The sequence below is a fragment of the Vanessa tameamea genome, chromosome 16 (assembly GCF_037043105.1).
Source record: "Vanessa tameamea isolate UH-Manoa-2023 chromosome 16, ilVanTame1 primary haplotype, whole genome shotgun sequence".
Lineage (NCBI taxonomy): Eukaryota > Metazoa > Arthropoda > Insecta > Lepidoptera > Nymphalidae > Vanessa > Vanessa tameamea.
The window spans coordinates 3,476,982-3,492,666 of NC_087324.1; the positions used below are offsets into that span (position 1 = coordinate 3,476,982).

The window sequence follows — 15,685 nt, forward strand, 5'->3', positions numbered from 1 at the left end:
CAAACACATTGCAAATATTTCTTGGTGTTAACTTAGTAATAATGTTGTATGTAAGTGAAATAATAAATGTAAATGATTAACTTTTTAAGAAGTTTAGCTGCTTATATGAGTATGTACCTACATTGTAGTAGAAACTGGGACGCGTTTTAATACGATGTGCGCAATTGTATCATATTATTAACGCCTCTCCTTCACCTTGATAGTGTCAACGAACTGACTACGTCATGCGTGCGGTCCATTCTCAATTCCTCGGCTATGCCGAACGCACACGAACGGTACTCGAGTGAGACGCGGCCCTGACGCGACGCGGGGAGGGTGCAGCACGCTCGCGGCATGACCAATAGTCGACCCGCACGTTGAGTGCCAACCGCGCGCCTTTACCGCGTCGCGCCGCATGACGTAACTAACATGGCGTCTGAAATACGACTAGTACAAGAAATCGAAAAATACGAATGTCTCTACAACAACTATTTACCGGAATATAATCGTAAAGATTTAGCAGACGAAGCGTGGACGCAAGTTTCACAAAGTACAGATTTAACAGGTAAACAAACAGCATTGCATTAATACTGTATTATCAATTACAGCGTTGTAGACTGCATTCAAGGAACGTTGACGACCGATTGTAGACTTAATGTATTTGTAATTGAGATGATAATGGAACAGAGCGCTTCGGCCAAACGATCACCACTCTGTTCAAAGCTTTAATTCAAAATTAATGATTATTATTGCCTTGCGATTGAGAGTTATTTACGTCTTATAAAATATTAATATTATATATCAACTTCATTTAAAAATATAACACATTTGCGTTCTACAACATATAATAAAATCATAGTTCACAATCACGCACCGTGAATGCAAATTTTGCGATAATATTATTTCATAAAAACCATAAACTAAATATTTTATATTTCATATTTAGTTTATGGTTCCTTTTGTTTATTTATATTAAATTACGATTTTTTTTTCAGTTACTGAATGTAAAGAAAAATGGCGTAATATACGTAGTTCCCTTCTCAGATCTTTGAAACCCAGTGAAAAGACAAAGAAACCGTATTACTTAGCGCCATACTTACACTTCGTCCTACCATTTATGAAACCTCTTAATTGCTTGGAATATAAAGATGAAATTCACAGTGCAGGCGCTGTAAGAAACATTCGAAAAGATGCAGATATTCTTATATGTGCAGTGAAATCAGAAGACGACACCCAAAATATAGATGATACAATAAACACGGAAATTACTGATGAAGAAACAAATCTCGACCCGTTAATATCATCTCAACCGGATTCACCGATCCGTAAGAGAAAACGCAATGTTATCTCAAGTCGTAAAACCAGAAGAACAGAACAAAAATAAACTAAATTAACGGAAGAACAAATATTTAATCCAATACCTGATCCTCCAAGGTCGAGTGGTGAATCTATGAGGTATTTTCTAATGAGTCTGCTACCTGAATTTGAGACGATGACAGAAGAACAGTCTAGAATGTTTAAAATTAAAGTAATGATGCTTATAGATGATATCAAAACAAATTATGAAAAAAGGAAACAAAACGTGCCTTCTTCGAATGAATCGGATCGTCTCCAAAAACGTTTAATTAATTTGTTGTTAAAAAATCTAGAACATAAGTCATGATTGACACTGTTTTTAAATCGTAATTGTAAATAATGTATTATAAAAATATATTTGTTTACAAAATTATATTTGTTTTATTCAAATAGTTCTAACTTTTAACAAAAATTATATATGTATTTACCATTGGCGTTTTTTTTTTTCGTTTCTCTTATAATTTTAACGTTTCACCATTGTACGAAAATCTAAGTTTCGATTTAATTAGTACATATATTTTACAACATTAATGATAGGTATCCAATGCCAAGCTGGCCACTAGGCCGGCATAGGATATCATATATATTTTGCGAGTTAAAACCTAGGCAAGCACCACTGAATTTCCATGTGCTTAATTTGTGTTTATAATTCATCACGTGCTGAATTTAATTATTTAATTTTCGCTGAAGGAAAACATCGTAAGGACGTCTTCGAGTGTCTAATTCCACGTGTGTGTACCAACCCGCATTGAAGTAGCGTGGTGGAATATGCTAGAAACCTTCTCATAGAGAGGGGAGGCCCTCGCCCAGCAATGGTATACTTACAGGCTGTAACTATACTACGTAACTTTACTTAGAGAATAATAAAGTAGTGAAAATCCACTTAATACCGAGAAACAGCTCGTTAGTCTGATTTGTTATTGTTTATTTAAGACGGTTGATTAGCATTTCAGTTCTCTAATGGTAAGTGGTTTCCTTCGCGCATTTACACTGGCACTACGAGTAGTATAAATTAAAATTTACAATGGTCTTTGGGCCCGTAAATACACTTGCTCATTTACAATTTAAACCGGAACACATCAATACAAATATTGATGTATGGCGCTAAAGTAACTGAAGAGAGTTACGCTCACATACAGACACAAAGCCCGGTTCTATCAGTAGATGTGCAATATAAATTTTATTGCAATCTGATTATGTTATTTAGAATATATACCTAGACTAGTGGTCAAAGCATGTGACTCTTACCTTGACACAAGTTGCTGTAAGTACCAGTTTCTGACATCGGTTCTACTCAGGGTATTTAATTTTGCGAACCTGTGGTAGTTCTTTCCTTAATTATAATTAAGTAACAGCTTCAATGTATATTAATTAAATGTTTCTTTATTCTTCAGTTCCTTATATTATATAACATACGATGTCATAGAAGAGTATCTCCCTCAGACACGAGTATGTATTATGCTTACTAGACCCAACCTTTAATAATTAATTAATACTGTGATAAAGAATATATATATTTTTTTGTTTTTTTTTTTTACTATTGAGCAAAGGAACTTCAATTTGAATTACGAGTTCAAGCGTGTACATTGTACAACTGAATTTTCTTAATTTGAGTTTATAATAATGCTTACCAATTCTCAATGATTATATAATAAAACACTGTTCTGTAAATGTAAAATAATATTGCTGTTTATTTTCAATGTTTTTTTTTCTGTTCATTTAAAATGAATAATAAAAAAAGAAAAGAAAACTGTATTACTATTATTATATTAACTATATTTGATGATTTTCTTTAGATTTTTTAAATTGATTAATAGCGTGACAGGTTTTACAGATTTTATCGTTTAACATTATAAGAGTACTATGTAATTTTAGATAACATAAAATATGATTTAATTGATAAATTTTGACCTACATACCATCCACATTTAAAACGTATAAAATGTATAATGTATAAAAAAAATAAATTACGTCGATATGGAAACAATTTGCTAACTATTGTACTATGTTATGAGTTGAATGAGTTTGCGCAAATGTATAACAAAGACATAATTAACAAAACAATTGATGTCAACAAAGCTATATGCTTAAGAACTTCTCAACTCAACTTCAGAACTTAGGGCTGCAGGGAGATTAACGCGAGCGCGCTAAGGTGGTTCATGGAAAACTTATTTATGTGAAAATTGTTTAGCCACCCCGGTCACTAGATCTTGGACCCAATATTTACTTTTGTCCTTCTCTTCGAACTCAAGTTGTGCTTGATTGGAATAGACAACTCCTACCGGACTTTACTCTGAATTTTTTTTTTCCCTTTCGAATACACATTCAGATTAATTGATATCGGATATAAACACAATACTTCGATAAGAAAAGAAAATCCTAATATTTAAATTGTGATACTGCCAGGTCACGAAAACATATGGGCATACAAAAATAAAAAAATCGCGCCGCATGGAAATAATAGATCTTATACGGTTATGGTTTTACGACTAAATCCGACTGACACCTGTGACATTTGCATATACTTACTTCGTCATAATAATTCATTTTGTGTTTAACGACGACAAAAAATTTTAGAATTGTTATAATAGAAAATACTATTGATGTAATATTATGACGTTCTCCTCACTGATATCGGCCGCAGCAGTCCATCTCAAGGGAGAACAGCCAACTACCCTGGACATAATATAGTTCACATGTATGTGCACAGACACAGGTGTACTCTCTTTTGCGTTAGTCACGTTATGCGATCTGACGGCAAATTCGACACGACCAGAATGTGTCCAGGCATACGATTAATGGCTTTACGTCCATTTCGATGCACGGGACACATTTCTAACTTCCAGACTCTTGGCTGTTGGTGTTTTTATCAGTCCAACTTGGGTTTTGAACCCAGGGTCAGTTTTGTAGCCTTATAGCTAGCTACTAGTCCAAGGCAGCAACGTATGTATAGGCAGGCTGTATAAATGGAGAGTAATGATGATTAAGAAGAATATGAAAACTTAAAATAAAAAAAATACAATCAACTTTTTTACAAACATATTTATTTTCGCACGGACAAGAAGGTACAGGTAAAGATCACAAAGATACACAGTAGAACAAGAGAATATGTAATAAACGACACGATATATTGATACGTAAAGAGAAATTCCATATATTATATCTTCTCCCTATATGTAATTTTACATATATAACAATTATTTTTAATTAATTATTTAATAACAAAAATTGAAATAAATTATTTTTTACTTTAATGCAATTTCATTATGTTTATTCCATAGAAGCTTATATCCAACCCAACAGCGAGAACAATTTTTGGTCCCTTTTCAACGATTTATAATTTAAACTCTCAAATTATAGCAAAAATATTTTAATAACAAACGTATGATTCATATACAGAAATAATTTCGAAAGATTTACAAATAATACAAAAGCAATTAAGTAAGGTCGTTACACACATAGATGTAGTCAATGGTTACATGTACTAAGCTTGTTATATTTTATTATACACTGCTTTAAAATCCAACGAAGCAACACGACCAATTTATGTAGTTACCTTAACGGTACTTAATACGATCGATTTTAATATTCTATATTTTATCCATTGAGTGCCTTCTTTTAATGTTGGGGTTTCCTCAAAATCGAGTCGATCATCTACTAGGACGTATAATCGCCTTAAATCGACTTCATTTAGCACCTGACCAATAATCCTCTCAACATTTATATATCTACATTCATTTATTTTACTATCACTGTATCGCGCATGAACGTTTATCGTTTTGTGTGCTCGATCGTACTAACCTATTTAAGTTGAGCTTCGGACTTCCACTGCCGCTGTCTCCATCACCTTTGGCACAAGTTTTCGTTCTCATAATCATAAGGTCAGTGCGAATGCTAGGTCTTCGGACGTTTGGTGCGACGACTCCACAGGCGTCTGATAAGCGCCGCTTTATCGATAAGGTGCATTTCTTACTTCTACTACTTTGACTGCTCGTTGGGGGTAGGGTACAGGGACTACCGAAGGCGGTACTGACACGCTTGTGATGGTTAGGTGCCATTTCTAATGGTAGATTCGCCACTACGAAAAGATCATAGAAAAGATCGTCGACGTGAAAATTTCTTTTAGCTGATGTTTCGACGAACACGCAGGCGGAGTCTTGCGTCGCGCAGTAAGCGGTTGCCTCCTCTGGCTGTACAGTCCTGAACAAAATAAACCAATAACTAAATATTTTTGTCACTAACAAAATAACTTAATAGATATTGTATTTTCCAATTATCAAAATAATCTTGGAAATTTATTAATTTCCAAACAATCTTACAAAAATATGTTTCCTGAAATTCTTCTCGGACACAAACATCAAGACAAAATTGTTTCAAAAAGATTTAAGATTTTCAAATGATCCTAATGACAAGATACTAACAGTATTAATAAGTCATATCACATAATTTATAGAAATCTTAGTGCGGTCATCTATCATCTCTTCTCTATTGTAGTTCGCAATAAATTACATCTATCCATCTCTGTCGGGCGAGGCTTTCGTGATCCTCCCGGGTCTCGCAACACACTAAAAACTATTAAATTAAAAGTATAACTAAATTCATTAAACTTTGTTAACGTTACGAGTCGCGCGAGTAATATATAACTTCTTAATGATAAAATCTAATCCTTTATATTTAGTGAGTTATTTTTTTAGTTTACAGTATAATAGAGGCAAGGCAATCATATTTATTGACACAGACAGAGTACTCTAGACACCATAGCTAAGTAGTTGTAAACGTCTATAGGCGTCCACTGTGCCAGAAAGATTGGATCAGATGGTAGGTAATATTTGCTCGTGAGTATTCGTTTTTTGTAATATACATATACATAACAATCGGCCCTCATTATAATGACTTACCTTTTATAGTGATCTTAAATGTTATGGAATCTGCTTAACAACCGCGTATAAAAAATTCGTCACATATAGCACAGATTCAGACCTCTTTGAATAATACAATATTCTCCATTCATATGTCTAATGACTTTATAATAAAAAAAAAACGGGTTTAAAAAAACAGTAGGACAAAATGATAATGAAATGCAACATAATATTTGTATATCCTCGATATTTCAATACTTTAAATGAGAAATACTTCCGTTGTTTCTTTGTGGTCAATTGAAAAAATTATTAAGCTTACCATCTAGCTTATTCATTTACAAAAAAAAACATTATAAATCTATTGCAAAATGAAAATAATTTATATAACATACAATTGTATCGACACTTATAAATTTGGATACAGTAATAACTAATTTATTTAACCTGTGTTGTTTGTATAAAGTATAAATATGCGTACGAACTGAATTCCTAAACTCCAATTTGAAAAGCAATAATTTAAATTCAAATGCATCCAGAACGATAGCAATCTATCCAGTTACAATAATATGTTCAAATACTTTGAATATTAAATATAGTATAATATATACGTACTTTAGTTCTCTGTCGCATTTATTTCCAGCAATTGCCATTGGCACCCTGGGGGCTTGTTTCCGACCCCGGCTGCTTCCGCTGCTCGCACTAGCCTTCGTCTCCAGGATTTGCTCGCGAAGTCGAATCACCTCTTCGAAAGATTCACGACAGTCCATTGCAAATACTAGCACGAATAGATCACCTGTTAAAAAAAACATAATATTGAAATACATTTAAACATACTATAAAATACATATCTAGTACGAAGTAAGGAGATTAAGTTAATGCTAAGTAAAGATTACGTAGCTGAACTCAATTTCGACCTTAAAATTTAAATCTCAACGCACCCTAAGGAATTAAATGGATTTTAATAAGCTTTTGTCATTGTATATAGCGATTTTTAATATATAATACCAGTATACTATAAACAATGAAAACGATATAAAATATCTATCAAAATGTTATACAAACTAAGACTTAAATTTCAAGTAACGTGAAGTTTAATAACATTTTAAACTGCATAGAACTATACCCCGCCTGCGACGTTTGTAATCACCACGCCGTAAACCATCTTACAAACTAATAGGTAAGTTATCTGAGCACTAAATTTCTCTATAATGGCGCATGTTACACAAGATTGCATGCAAACTACCTCGCTTGGCGACCTTTGTTGCTTCCGTGAATCTTTTTCTTTTTAACATCCTGTATTGTCTGCCAGACAGCCGTCTCGCGGACGATATTATACGAATATTAATACGTCTCAAAACGGTCGTATCACATTCAAGAATATTCACAGTTCAGTGTGAATATTTACAAAAATATATACGTCATAAGACTTCCGGCGGGTGTGATCGAAATTGATGTTCATTGAAATAATTTATAATTAAAGTAAATGAGTGTACATATGTATAAATGTGGAGTTACATAAATGAAAATGTAAATTTTATTGATAAAATAAATCGCTTATTAAATATAATAAATAATAACAAAGTATATAGTATACGTCCCACGTACACAGTAGGAAGTGGAGCAGGCGGCGGAGACATGACAGTAAAAATAAGTCATGCCGTATACGACATGACTTTTCACGGCATATAAATTGGTCATACCCCCTAGATATAGATGATTTACTACAAATAGGTATCTTCTACTGTTGTTATTTTAAACGATTATTATTGACCAATAATTTATTTAATATAAGATAAATAGTTCACAGAGTCGGTTTATATTCACCCAATTTCAGAAAAAACAAAGGAGAGTCTAAAGCAAATGACTCTATTCTATGAACGGAAGGTAAATTGACTGATGTCATTCAGGTCGCTGGTTGAACGGCGCTGCTTTAAGTGACTTGGCGTTTCATTGAATGGCTAATTTTATTAGCTAGCTGCGACATTAATAAAGCGACTATTACCGGAATAAGATAAAAATAATAATCATATGTTCCTTAATTTATATCAGAGAGTAGCTTTTGTATTTTGCCGTTTCTTCTCGGTTGAATCCACATTCTGAACTGTTTGCTAGTTGTAGCTTCATTTGTAAGAAATGACGATTCAAAAGTGCCTGCAAAAGTCTTGAATGAAGTATATTTTGTTTTTAATCCGTGACCTTTATTTAAGACGGAGTACAAAATTCGTGTTTACTTATAACTTCGCGCTCGGCAGAAAAGAAAATCCTTTTAATTGTGAGGAATATACGCCTTTCCTCATAAGATTCGAAAGAATTATAAGAAATATATTAAATGGTAATCCGTAGTGTAGCACAGTAACAGCCTGTAAATTTCCCACTGCTGGGCTATTGCTTCCTCTCCCTTTTAGGAGATGATTTGGAGCATATTTCACTGCTTTGCATTTCGTTGAAATTAGACACATGCAGGTTTCCTCGCGATGTTTTCCTTCAGCGCCGAGCATGAGATGAATTAAAAACACAAATAAACACATAAAATTTCAGTGGTGCTTGCCTGGGTTTGAACCCGCAATCATCGGTTAAGATGCATCCGTTCTAACCACTGGGCTATATCGACTCCTACTGGGCCTTCTCGGCTCCGGTAGTGTAGCAAACTATTTATGTCTGCATATCGGGGTATAAAGTATCTGTCCAGCTGTGAGAGATTTCTGAACCATTACACACGTACCACCAAATATTCCATAAAATATACAACAACTATAATTAAATACTATTCGTAGGTAACTACAACTAGAAACTTTATACCGTAAAAAAAAGAATCTTACCATACCGCAATGAAAATGTAACTCAATAAAAAAATATCTTCTTCTCATAAGTCGACATGATCTATTAAATATTGATCAAAATTAGCGCATTCAAAGAGCAAGCATTGCTGAACTTTTGAGGTTAGTTTGTGTTTGTAATTCATTTCATGCTTAGCGTAGTAAAATATTGTCAAGACACCTGCCTGTGTTACATGATATATAGTCACATATACAACTCAAAGTGAACCAGAATTATAGTTTGTAGTTCTGTGCAATATCAAGAATAAATGAAACATTTTTATTGCAGGCAAGGGATATTAAAAAAATGAAACATTACATCTTGTACAATGACGATTCAAAAGTGCTTGCGAGATAAAGTCAAAGTGAAAATATACTTTATTCAAGAAGGTTCTTATAAACACTTTTGTATAACTTTAAGAGGCTTAATAAAATGTAAAGTAACCAACGGTTCGTAAAGCAAATTCATCGGAATTACGGCGAAGGTGACCTTATGATCATGTGTCTTATTTATCTGAATAATATTTTAAAAAAAACCAAAGACACCTAATGTGTTATAATGAAACACTGCCACATATACAATCCGCAGTGATCAACATGATGGAAAAAGCTCCAAACCGTATCCTTAACAAGCGTTTACATATTACAGTGGAATATTACGGACGCTCAGATTATAAAACGTTTTATAAAGAAATTATTAATAGTTAAAAGACAGCACTTCTTCATATTAACAAAATGATGCATCGTTTCCCACTACCGGGAATCTGTATTCGCTTTCGTTGCGTCACTAAAATTTTCCGTGCGTCTGAATCTGCCTTCTTTTATCATCTGTGGTATATAACTAAGATGTCGTAATCTAAACCAATATATATTTTACTGGCCACTATAAAACGCATTCATGTTTTGCAGAATACCTATTGTTAATTTGAATCTGTATCTATATTATTTATTTTCGATGATAAAACACAAGCGTTGACAAATTAGTAATTCAATACATAATTAACAGTGCTTCATACTGTAATTAAATTGTTAAATTTTAAATGGACATTTATAATACTTTAATTTAATTTTCAATAACTGCAAACGTTTTAAACACACCTGCATAGTAAATATTATTATTTGTCATGAATGCAATGAAATTATGATCACAAAATTAATGTTAACAATATTCCATTGGATTTTATATAAACATAAAGTGATTAAAATGTTTTTATTTTCAATTCATTTTCTTAGTTATGTATTTTAAACTATCCACACAAGACTTCAAGAGCTTAGTGGATAAAAATGAATGTCTGTATGTTTATCCTTTGTGAGCTACTAGACCATTCTTTCAATCATAATGAAGTTGTGGTTTTTTCTGTAAACGCATCCGAAGATTCCTGCCACAAAAAAAAAATAGATTTTTTTCATAACATACAAAAAAATATAAGATATTTTTTATATATTTGTTCTTCAATCAAATAAAATCATATTCCTTCATTCGATATACAAAAATTACACTTTCTTATTGATTGTCAAATTAAACTACCACTAGTTCTGAAAACGCCTTAACCTGTGAAGAACCAGCGAAAGAAACTCAGACTGTTTTTATTTTTGTCAATTTATGGTTATATACATATATTCAAATAAAATCAAATTCCTTCATTTAATATACAAAAATTACACTTACTTATTGATTGTCAAATTAAACTACCACTAGTTCTGAAAACGCCTTAACCTGTGAAGAACCAGCGAAAGAAACTCAGACTGTTTTTATTTTTGTCAATTTATGGTTATATATATATGTTCAATATATAAAAAGGGATACCCAGGAGGCGATATAAATTTTCTACCTGTCGGGTAGCTAGTATATTATAAGAATGAAACCTGCAAAACATTTGTACAACCTGCGTCTAAGTCTTAGCTGTGTCATTACGTATCTCTGTATTTGTGGGTGTGACGTTAGTGTGTGTGTTCATATGCATGTGTGCAAACAGTATTTTAATAAAAAAATATTAAAGCATTTATATTTTACAATTAAACAAATGTTTTACAATCTCTCGTGTTTTCATATTTTTATGTCAGACTTGGTTTAACAAGTACCGAATTAATTGGATAGTACGTCTCTGGAACTTAATCATTTCTACCTAATTGTTCATTTATAATAAATTAAACTTATCAATCCTTGAGGTTATAATTTATTTATAAGATTAATTATTTAGGCGTGTAAAGTAATTTCTTAGAATACTATAAATCATTCTAAAGAACAGAATTATTTGTTCATAAATTACAATTTCTAACCTAATCTTCTTAAATGAGAGAGATAATTCTAATATACAAATATTATTAAGTAAGTATTAGCCGGTTAAATATGGAAGGTAATAACTCGTAAGCCAGTTTACAGGTACAAGGAACATGACATTTTAATTTCCAAATTAGATGGTTATGTCTATGGATGGCAGTGGCCTCTTACTATCAAGCGGTCTTTTTCCCGGTTTTCCTACCAATTTTATTTTAAAGAGGAAGACCTGTAACGTGGGTCCTGGGGTCTTTCGAGAAATTTCGCGTTTATTCAAAAGATTTTATAGGAAATTCAAAAAATAAAATAAAATCAGTTGCTTTGATTTGATTTCATTGTACACTGTAAATCAGTCGTATTATACATTTGGCGCCAAAATGATGAAACCTCTTTTAAATTAAATTTTTAATTGTAATAGTATACATTAGTTCAGTTGGATTTGTTTACGTTTTCGTTTTTTTCTTATGCCGCTCTCTAACCGGCCAGTAACTTTTTTCCGCTCTCTAGAATTAATTCTTTTTTTAAATCGTAACAATTTAGTAAATTGCAATCAAGAACTATATTTAATTTTCTGCACATCTACGGCTGGAGCTCTTCAAAATGAGACTATAATCGATATTATGGGCAGCTATCGTCCCATAATCACTGAGACAAAAATCGCCTTACGCTATTAATATATAAGATAAGCACTGTGCTCCGATGTCAAGGATAAATGAGAGTTTTATTGCAGGCAAGGGATATAAAAAAAATCAAACATCTTGTACAATAACGATTTAAAATTGCTTCTGAGATAAAGTCAAAATCAAAGTATATTTAATTCAAGAAGGTTCTTAAAACACTTTTGAATAATATTATAAGACTTAATAAAATGTAAAGTAGCCGGTTCGTAAAGCAGATTCGTCGAAATTATGACGAGAGTGACCATTCTATCACGTGGCCCATCTGTCAGAATAATATTCGAAATAAATAAGTTTACTAAGTTTTTCTTGTATTTTGACATTCTTTCTTTGAAATATTATGAGAAATCTATTGTCTTTTAAATGATTGCGAGCCAAGAACGTAACAAGATCATTTATATATTCAATAAACGTAAAAGTTTAAACGGAATGAATGACATATGAATAATTCCATTAAAATATACATTTTAGTTGAACATGAAAATTAATTTAATTTCTTTGAAATATATTTAAAAAAAATATATACAGCGTTGTTTAATTCGAATAACCAAATATTCGTCGGGCTTTTAAGCTTTGTAGTGACACAGCAATTAATTTTAAAGCTTATTGTAAATTGTAGTCATTAAATACATTGCCGATTTGGAATTGCAAATGACTTTTGATCCGTGACATTTATCTGGATAACACCTCTATTGATGCTGTAAGGACAAAACGGGAAGCTGGATTATGTATATGCACGAAATCTATAAAATTTGAGCGTGTGTGAGCCACTATTTGTGGCACATTGGTTATGTTAGGAATGGGTGATACTCCTTACAGCACAAGTGTCTATGGGTGTCACTAACCATCACGGGCCGTCCGCGTTTCATTTTATAAAAAAAAACTATAATTAATTTTATAGATACACTAACATTTTATAATAAAATAATAATACATTTATTATAATTATTTTATAGTTTCACAGTAAATAAAAAAGTAAAGTATTTATTTTTAAAAAATTAAAAAATAAGTTAGATTTTATTAGAATTCCTTGCTTCATTTATATTTCATTCTTACTCAGAAACCTAACTGTTATTTTAAACATAATTGAATATAAAGAAAGAAGGTTTGTTCCAAACGGGTGTCCCGCTGACACCACTTTTTGTTCTCTTTTACGTCAGTCACACTCAGCGTAAAATAATTCACGTACATAAAAATAAAAACAAAAAAATAAAAATAAATATATAAAAATTTATTTTATTTTGCTTATTTTTTATGGTCTCTCATTTATTATTAAAATTCTCATATCTCATATTTGAACCAAATATTAATATTAATATATATACACCTCGCCTTAAATCGCCGTATAACACCTCGCCTTATTGGCTCCACTGGTGACAGAAGGGCTGGATCGTTTTTTGCCCAGAGGATCGGAATTGCGATTCAACGGGGAAATGCTGCTAGCATTCTTGCCACTATTCCACGCGGTCCAGATTTATACAGTAACGATTTTTAATTAATATTTGTATATGTATATATTTAAGGACTTCATGTTACTATTTATTGATATATATATCTCAATAAAATACTTCTTAACGTATACGTCACTATCACTGTACATTCAATGTTGCATTAAAATTCACCTCAAATGAAATATATAGCGTAAATCACATATATCTATTTTGTTACTTACAATCTCAGAGCTCGGGATTTCCTTCGGGATCTTTTTGACAAAGATGGAATACTTATTTTATCATTTATAGATCAGTAGTTGTTGTCCGCGGCTTTGGTTTTTAAGGGGTTAAGCCTGAGGTTTTAGGTATAAAAAGTGGCCTATGTTTTGGGGTTCAAGGACAATTGTGAAATATGCCCAAGGTAGCAACAGAATATTTGCCATCATTTAGTTGTAAAAATGACAAATTAGTGGTAAGGCTTTGTATCCGTCTGGGTAAGCAACCAACCTTCAGAAATACCGCCAAACAGCAATACTTAGTATTTTTTTGTTCCGGTTTGAAAGTTACGTGAGCCAGTGTAATTACAGGTGTAATTTTGAGAATATAACATCTTTGTTTCCAAGAATGGTTAACATTTCTTAGAGTGCCATTGTCTATGGGCGTCGGTGACCACTTACCTATATCATAAAGAAATGTCATTGAAATTTATTGATTGGCAAAGCTAAGTTAAAACTGCTTAGTTCTTAAATCAAGCCATCAAGCCACATCAATCGTATAGGTTACAGAAATTTGTGGCATAATTTGTTTAACTACATTAGCCGTAAACAATTATGTATAACTTTTTTAGTTTCCTATGTTTTAAAAAGTTTTTGTGGCAGTATTATAAATCTGTAACGGGTTGATTCACAGTAGACATTGTTACAAGTTTACCGTGATTAAGGTAAAGTGATTGGTACTGCGGTTTATCAAAAAACTCGAATTTCTTAACTTATTATGAAATGTTAGTTAGATTTCATTCTGCCTTTTTATATGAGATATATGTCATTAAAATTTCAAACACAATATTGCGTCAAGCAATCGCTATGCTAATATAGATCTAGGGCGTTCCGCAATTCCTTCAAAACCTTATTATCTTCAGATACAAAGGGTGAACGCGGTGCTTCACTTGGTATGATCTGTCATATCTAAATTAATTGTCCAAACACAACAATACCTAGAGTGTGTAGAATGTTTTTGTCAAAACAGGTTTATCCTAACACTCTGAACACCACCCCCTCCTCCTTACTATATTTATGGGCGAATTTGTGATTTGTAAATTGTAAAGTAGTCATTTTAAAAAGAAAAGGAATACTTATATAATTGAAGTCGTATTCTAACGACCCATAATCCGGCAATTTGATAAAGCTATGCCTTTCTCAAAATCAGAGTAAAAACATATAAAAAAGACCCAGAAAATTTTAATCAAAGTGCAAATTGAACATACGAAACAGAGTAGGTTAATGGTGTTTTAAGAATTCGAAAAAAATTGTGAACGGATTAACTAAAAAGGCATTAAAGTGGTTTCTAAAGAAAAATTGCTCTGTAGAAAATTCAACAAGCCGGCTTTGGGGTAAATATAACTTGCGCCGTAGAATTTGCCCAAACGATCCTCCCTTTTTATACTTAGTGCAAACACTTCAATTTTAAAACCGAGTAACGTGTACGTGGCATTCATTTTTTCGAGTATGTGTAGAGAATTTTCATTATCAGATAAACTTATAAGCGGTGAAAAAGTAAATAGCAAAGTCATTTTAATTAAATGAAAATAACCGTGGCTTTACTTTATAACATTTTATGCGTGTTACTATTAGTACTTATTAAATTAAAATGTTACTTTAAATGTATTTTATCATTTCCAAACTAATAAATTCAAAGCTTTAAAGATATGATAAAGAATTTAGGGTGATGTATGTAGATTTTATTTTGAGTTTGTGGTTGAGCTATATAACTTATTTTTCTCTCTTTAGTTCAACATACATCAAATACATTCCTAAGATAACTAGGGCACACTCACGCTGTGAATAATAGTTATATCACAATGGGTCATTTATATATATAATGGAATGTTCAGAAAACAATACGATGATTGATGTCGTAATCATATTCGGTAATTAAGGAGATGTGTTCGACACGGAACTCTGTTTATTTACATATATATACAGGGTTATTGGTAATTCGACGTATTCCCGTTCGGAGGTGATAGGAGGTGACTATTTGTGATAATTTTAACCCCCATATGCATGATGCA

The 15,685-nt window shown here is 32.1% G+C and overlaps 1 protein-coding gene and 1 pseudogene across 2 annotated transcripts in view; one reads left to right on the plus strand and one right to left on the minus strand.

The window, feature by feature from the left end:
- Positions 1–245: 245 nt before the first annotated feature.
- LOC113393993 (uncharacterized) lies at positions 246–1,690 on the plus strand (annotated as a pseudogene).
- A 2,672-nt stretch (positions 1,691–4,362) lies between these two features.
- Positions 4,363–15,685, minus strand: part of LOC113393989 (GTP-binding protein Rhes) — a 51,710-nt gene continuing 40,387 nt past the window's right edge. For both annotated transcript variants that reach the window (XM_064217305.1, XM_026631143.2), the window contains 2 exons: positions 6,807–6,987; positions 4,363–5,535 (listed from right to left, as the gene is read on the minus strand). In XM_064217305.1, coding sequence (XP_064073375.1) covers positions 5,085–5,535; positions 6,807–6,987 — 632 coding nt within the window. In that variant the 3' untranslated portion in view covers positions 4,363–5,084. The remainder of the gene's footprint in view (positions 5,536–6,806; positions 6,988–15,685) is intronic.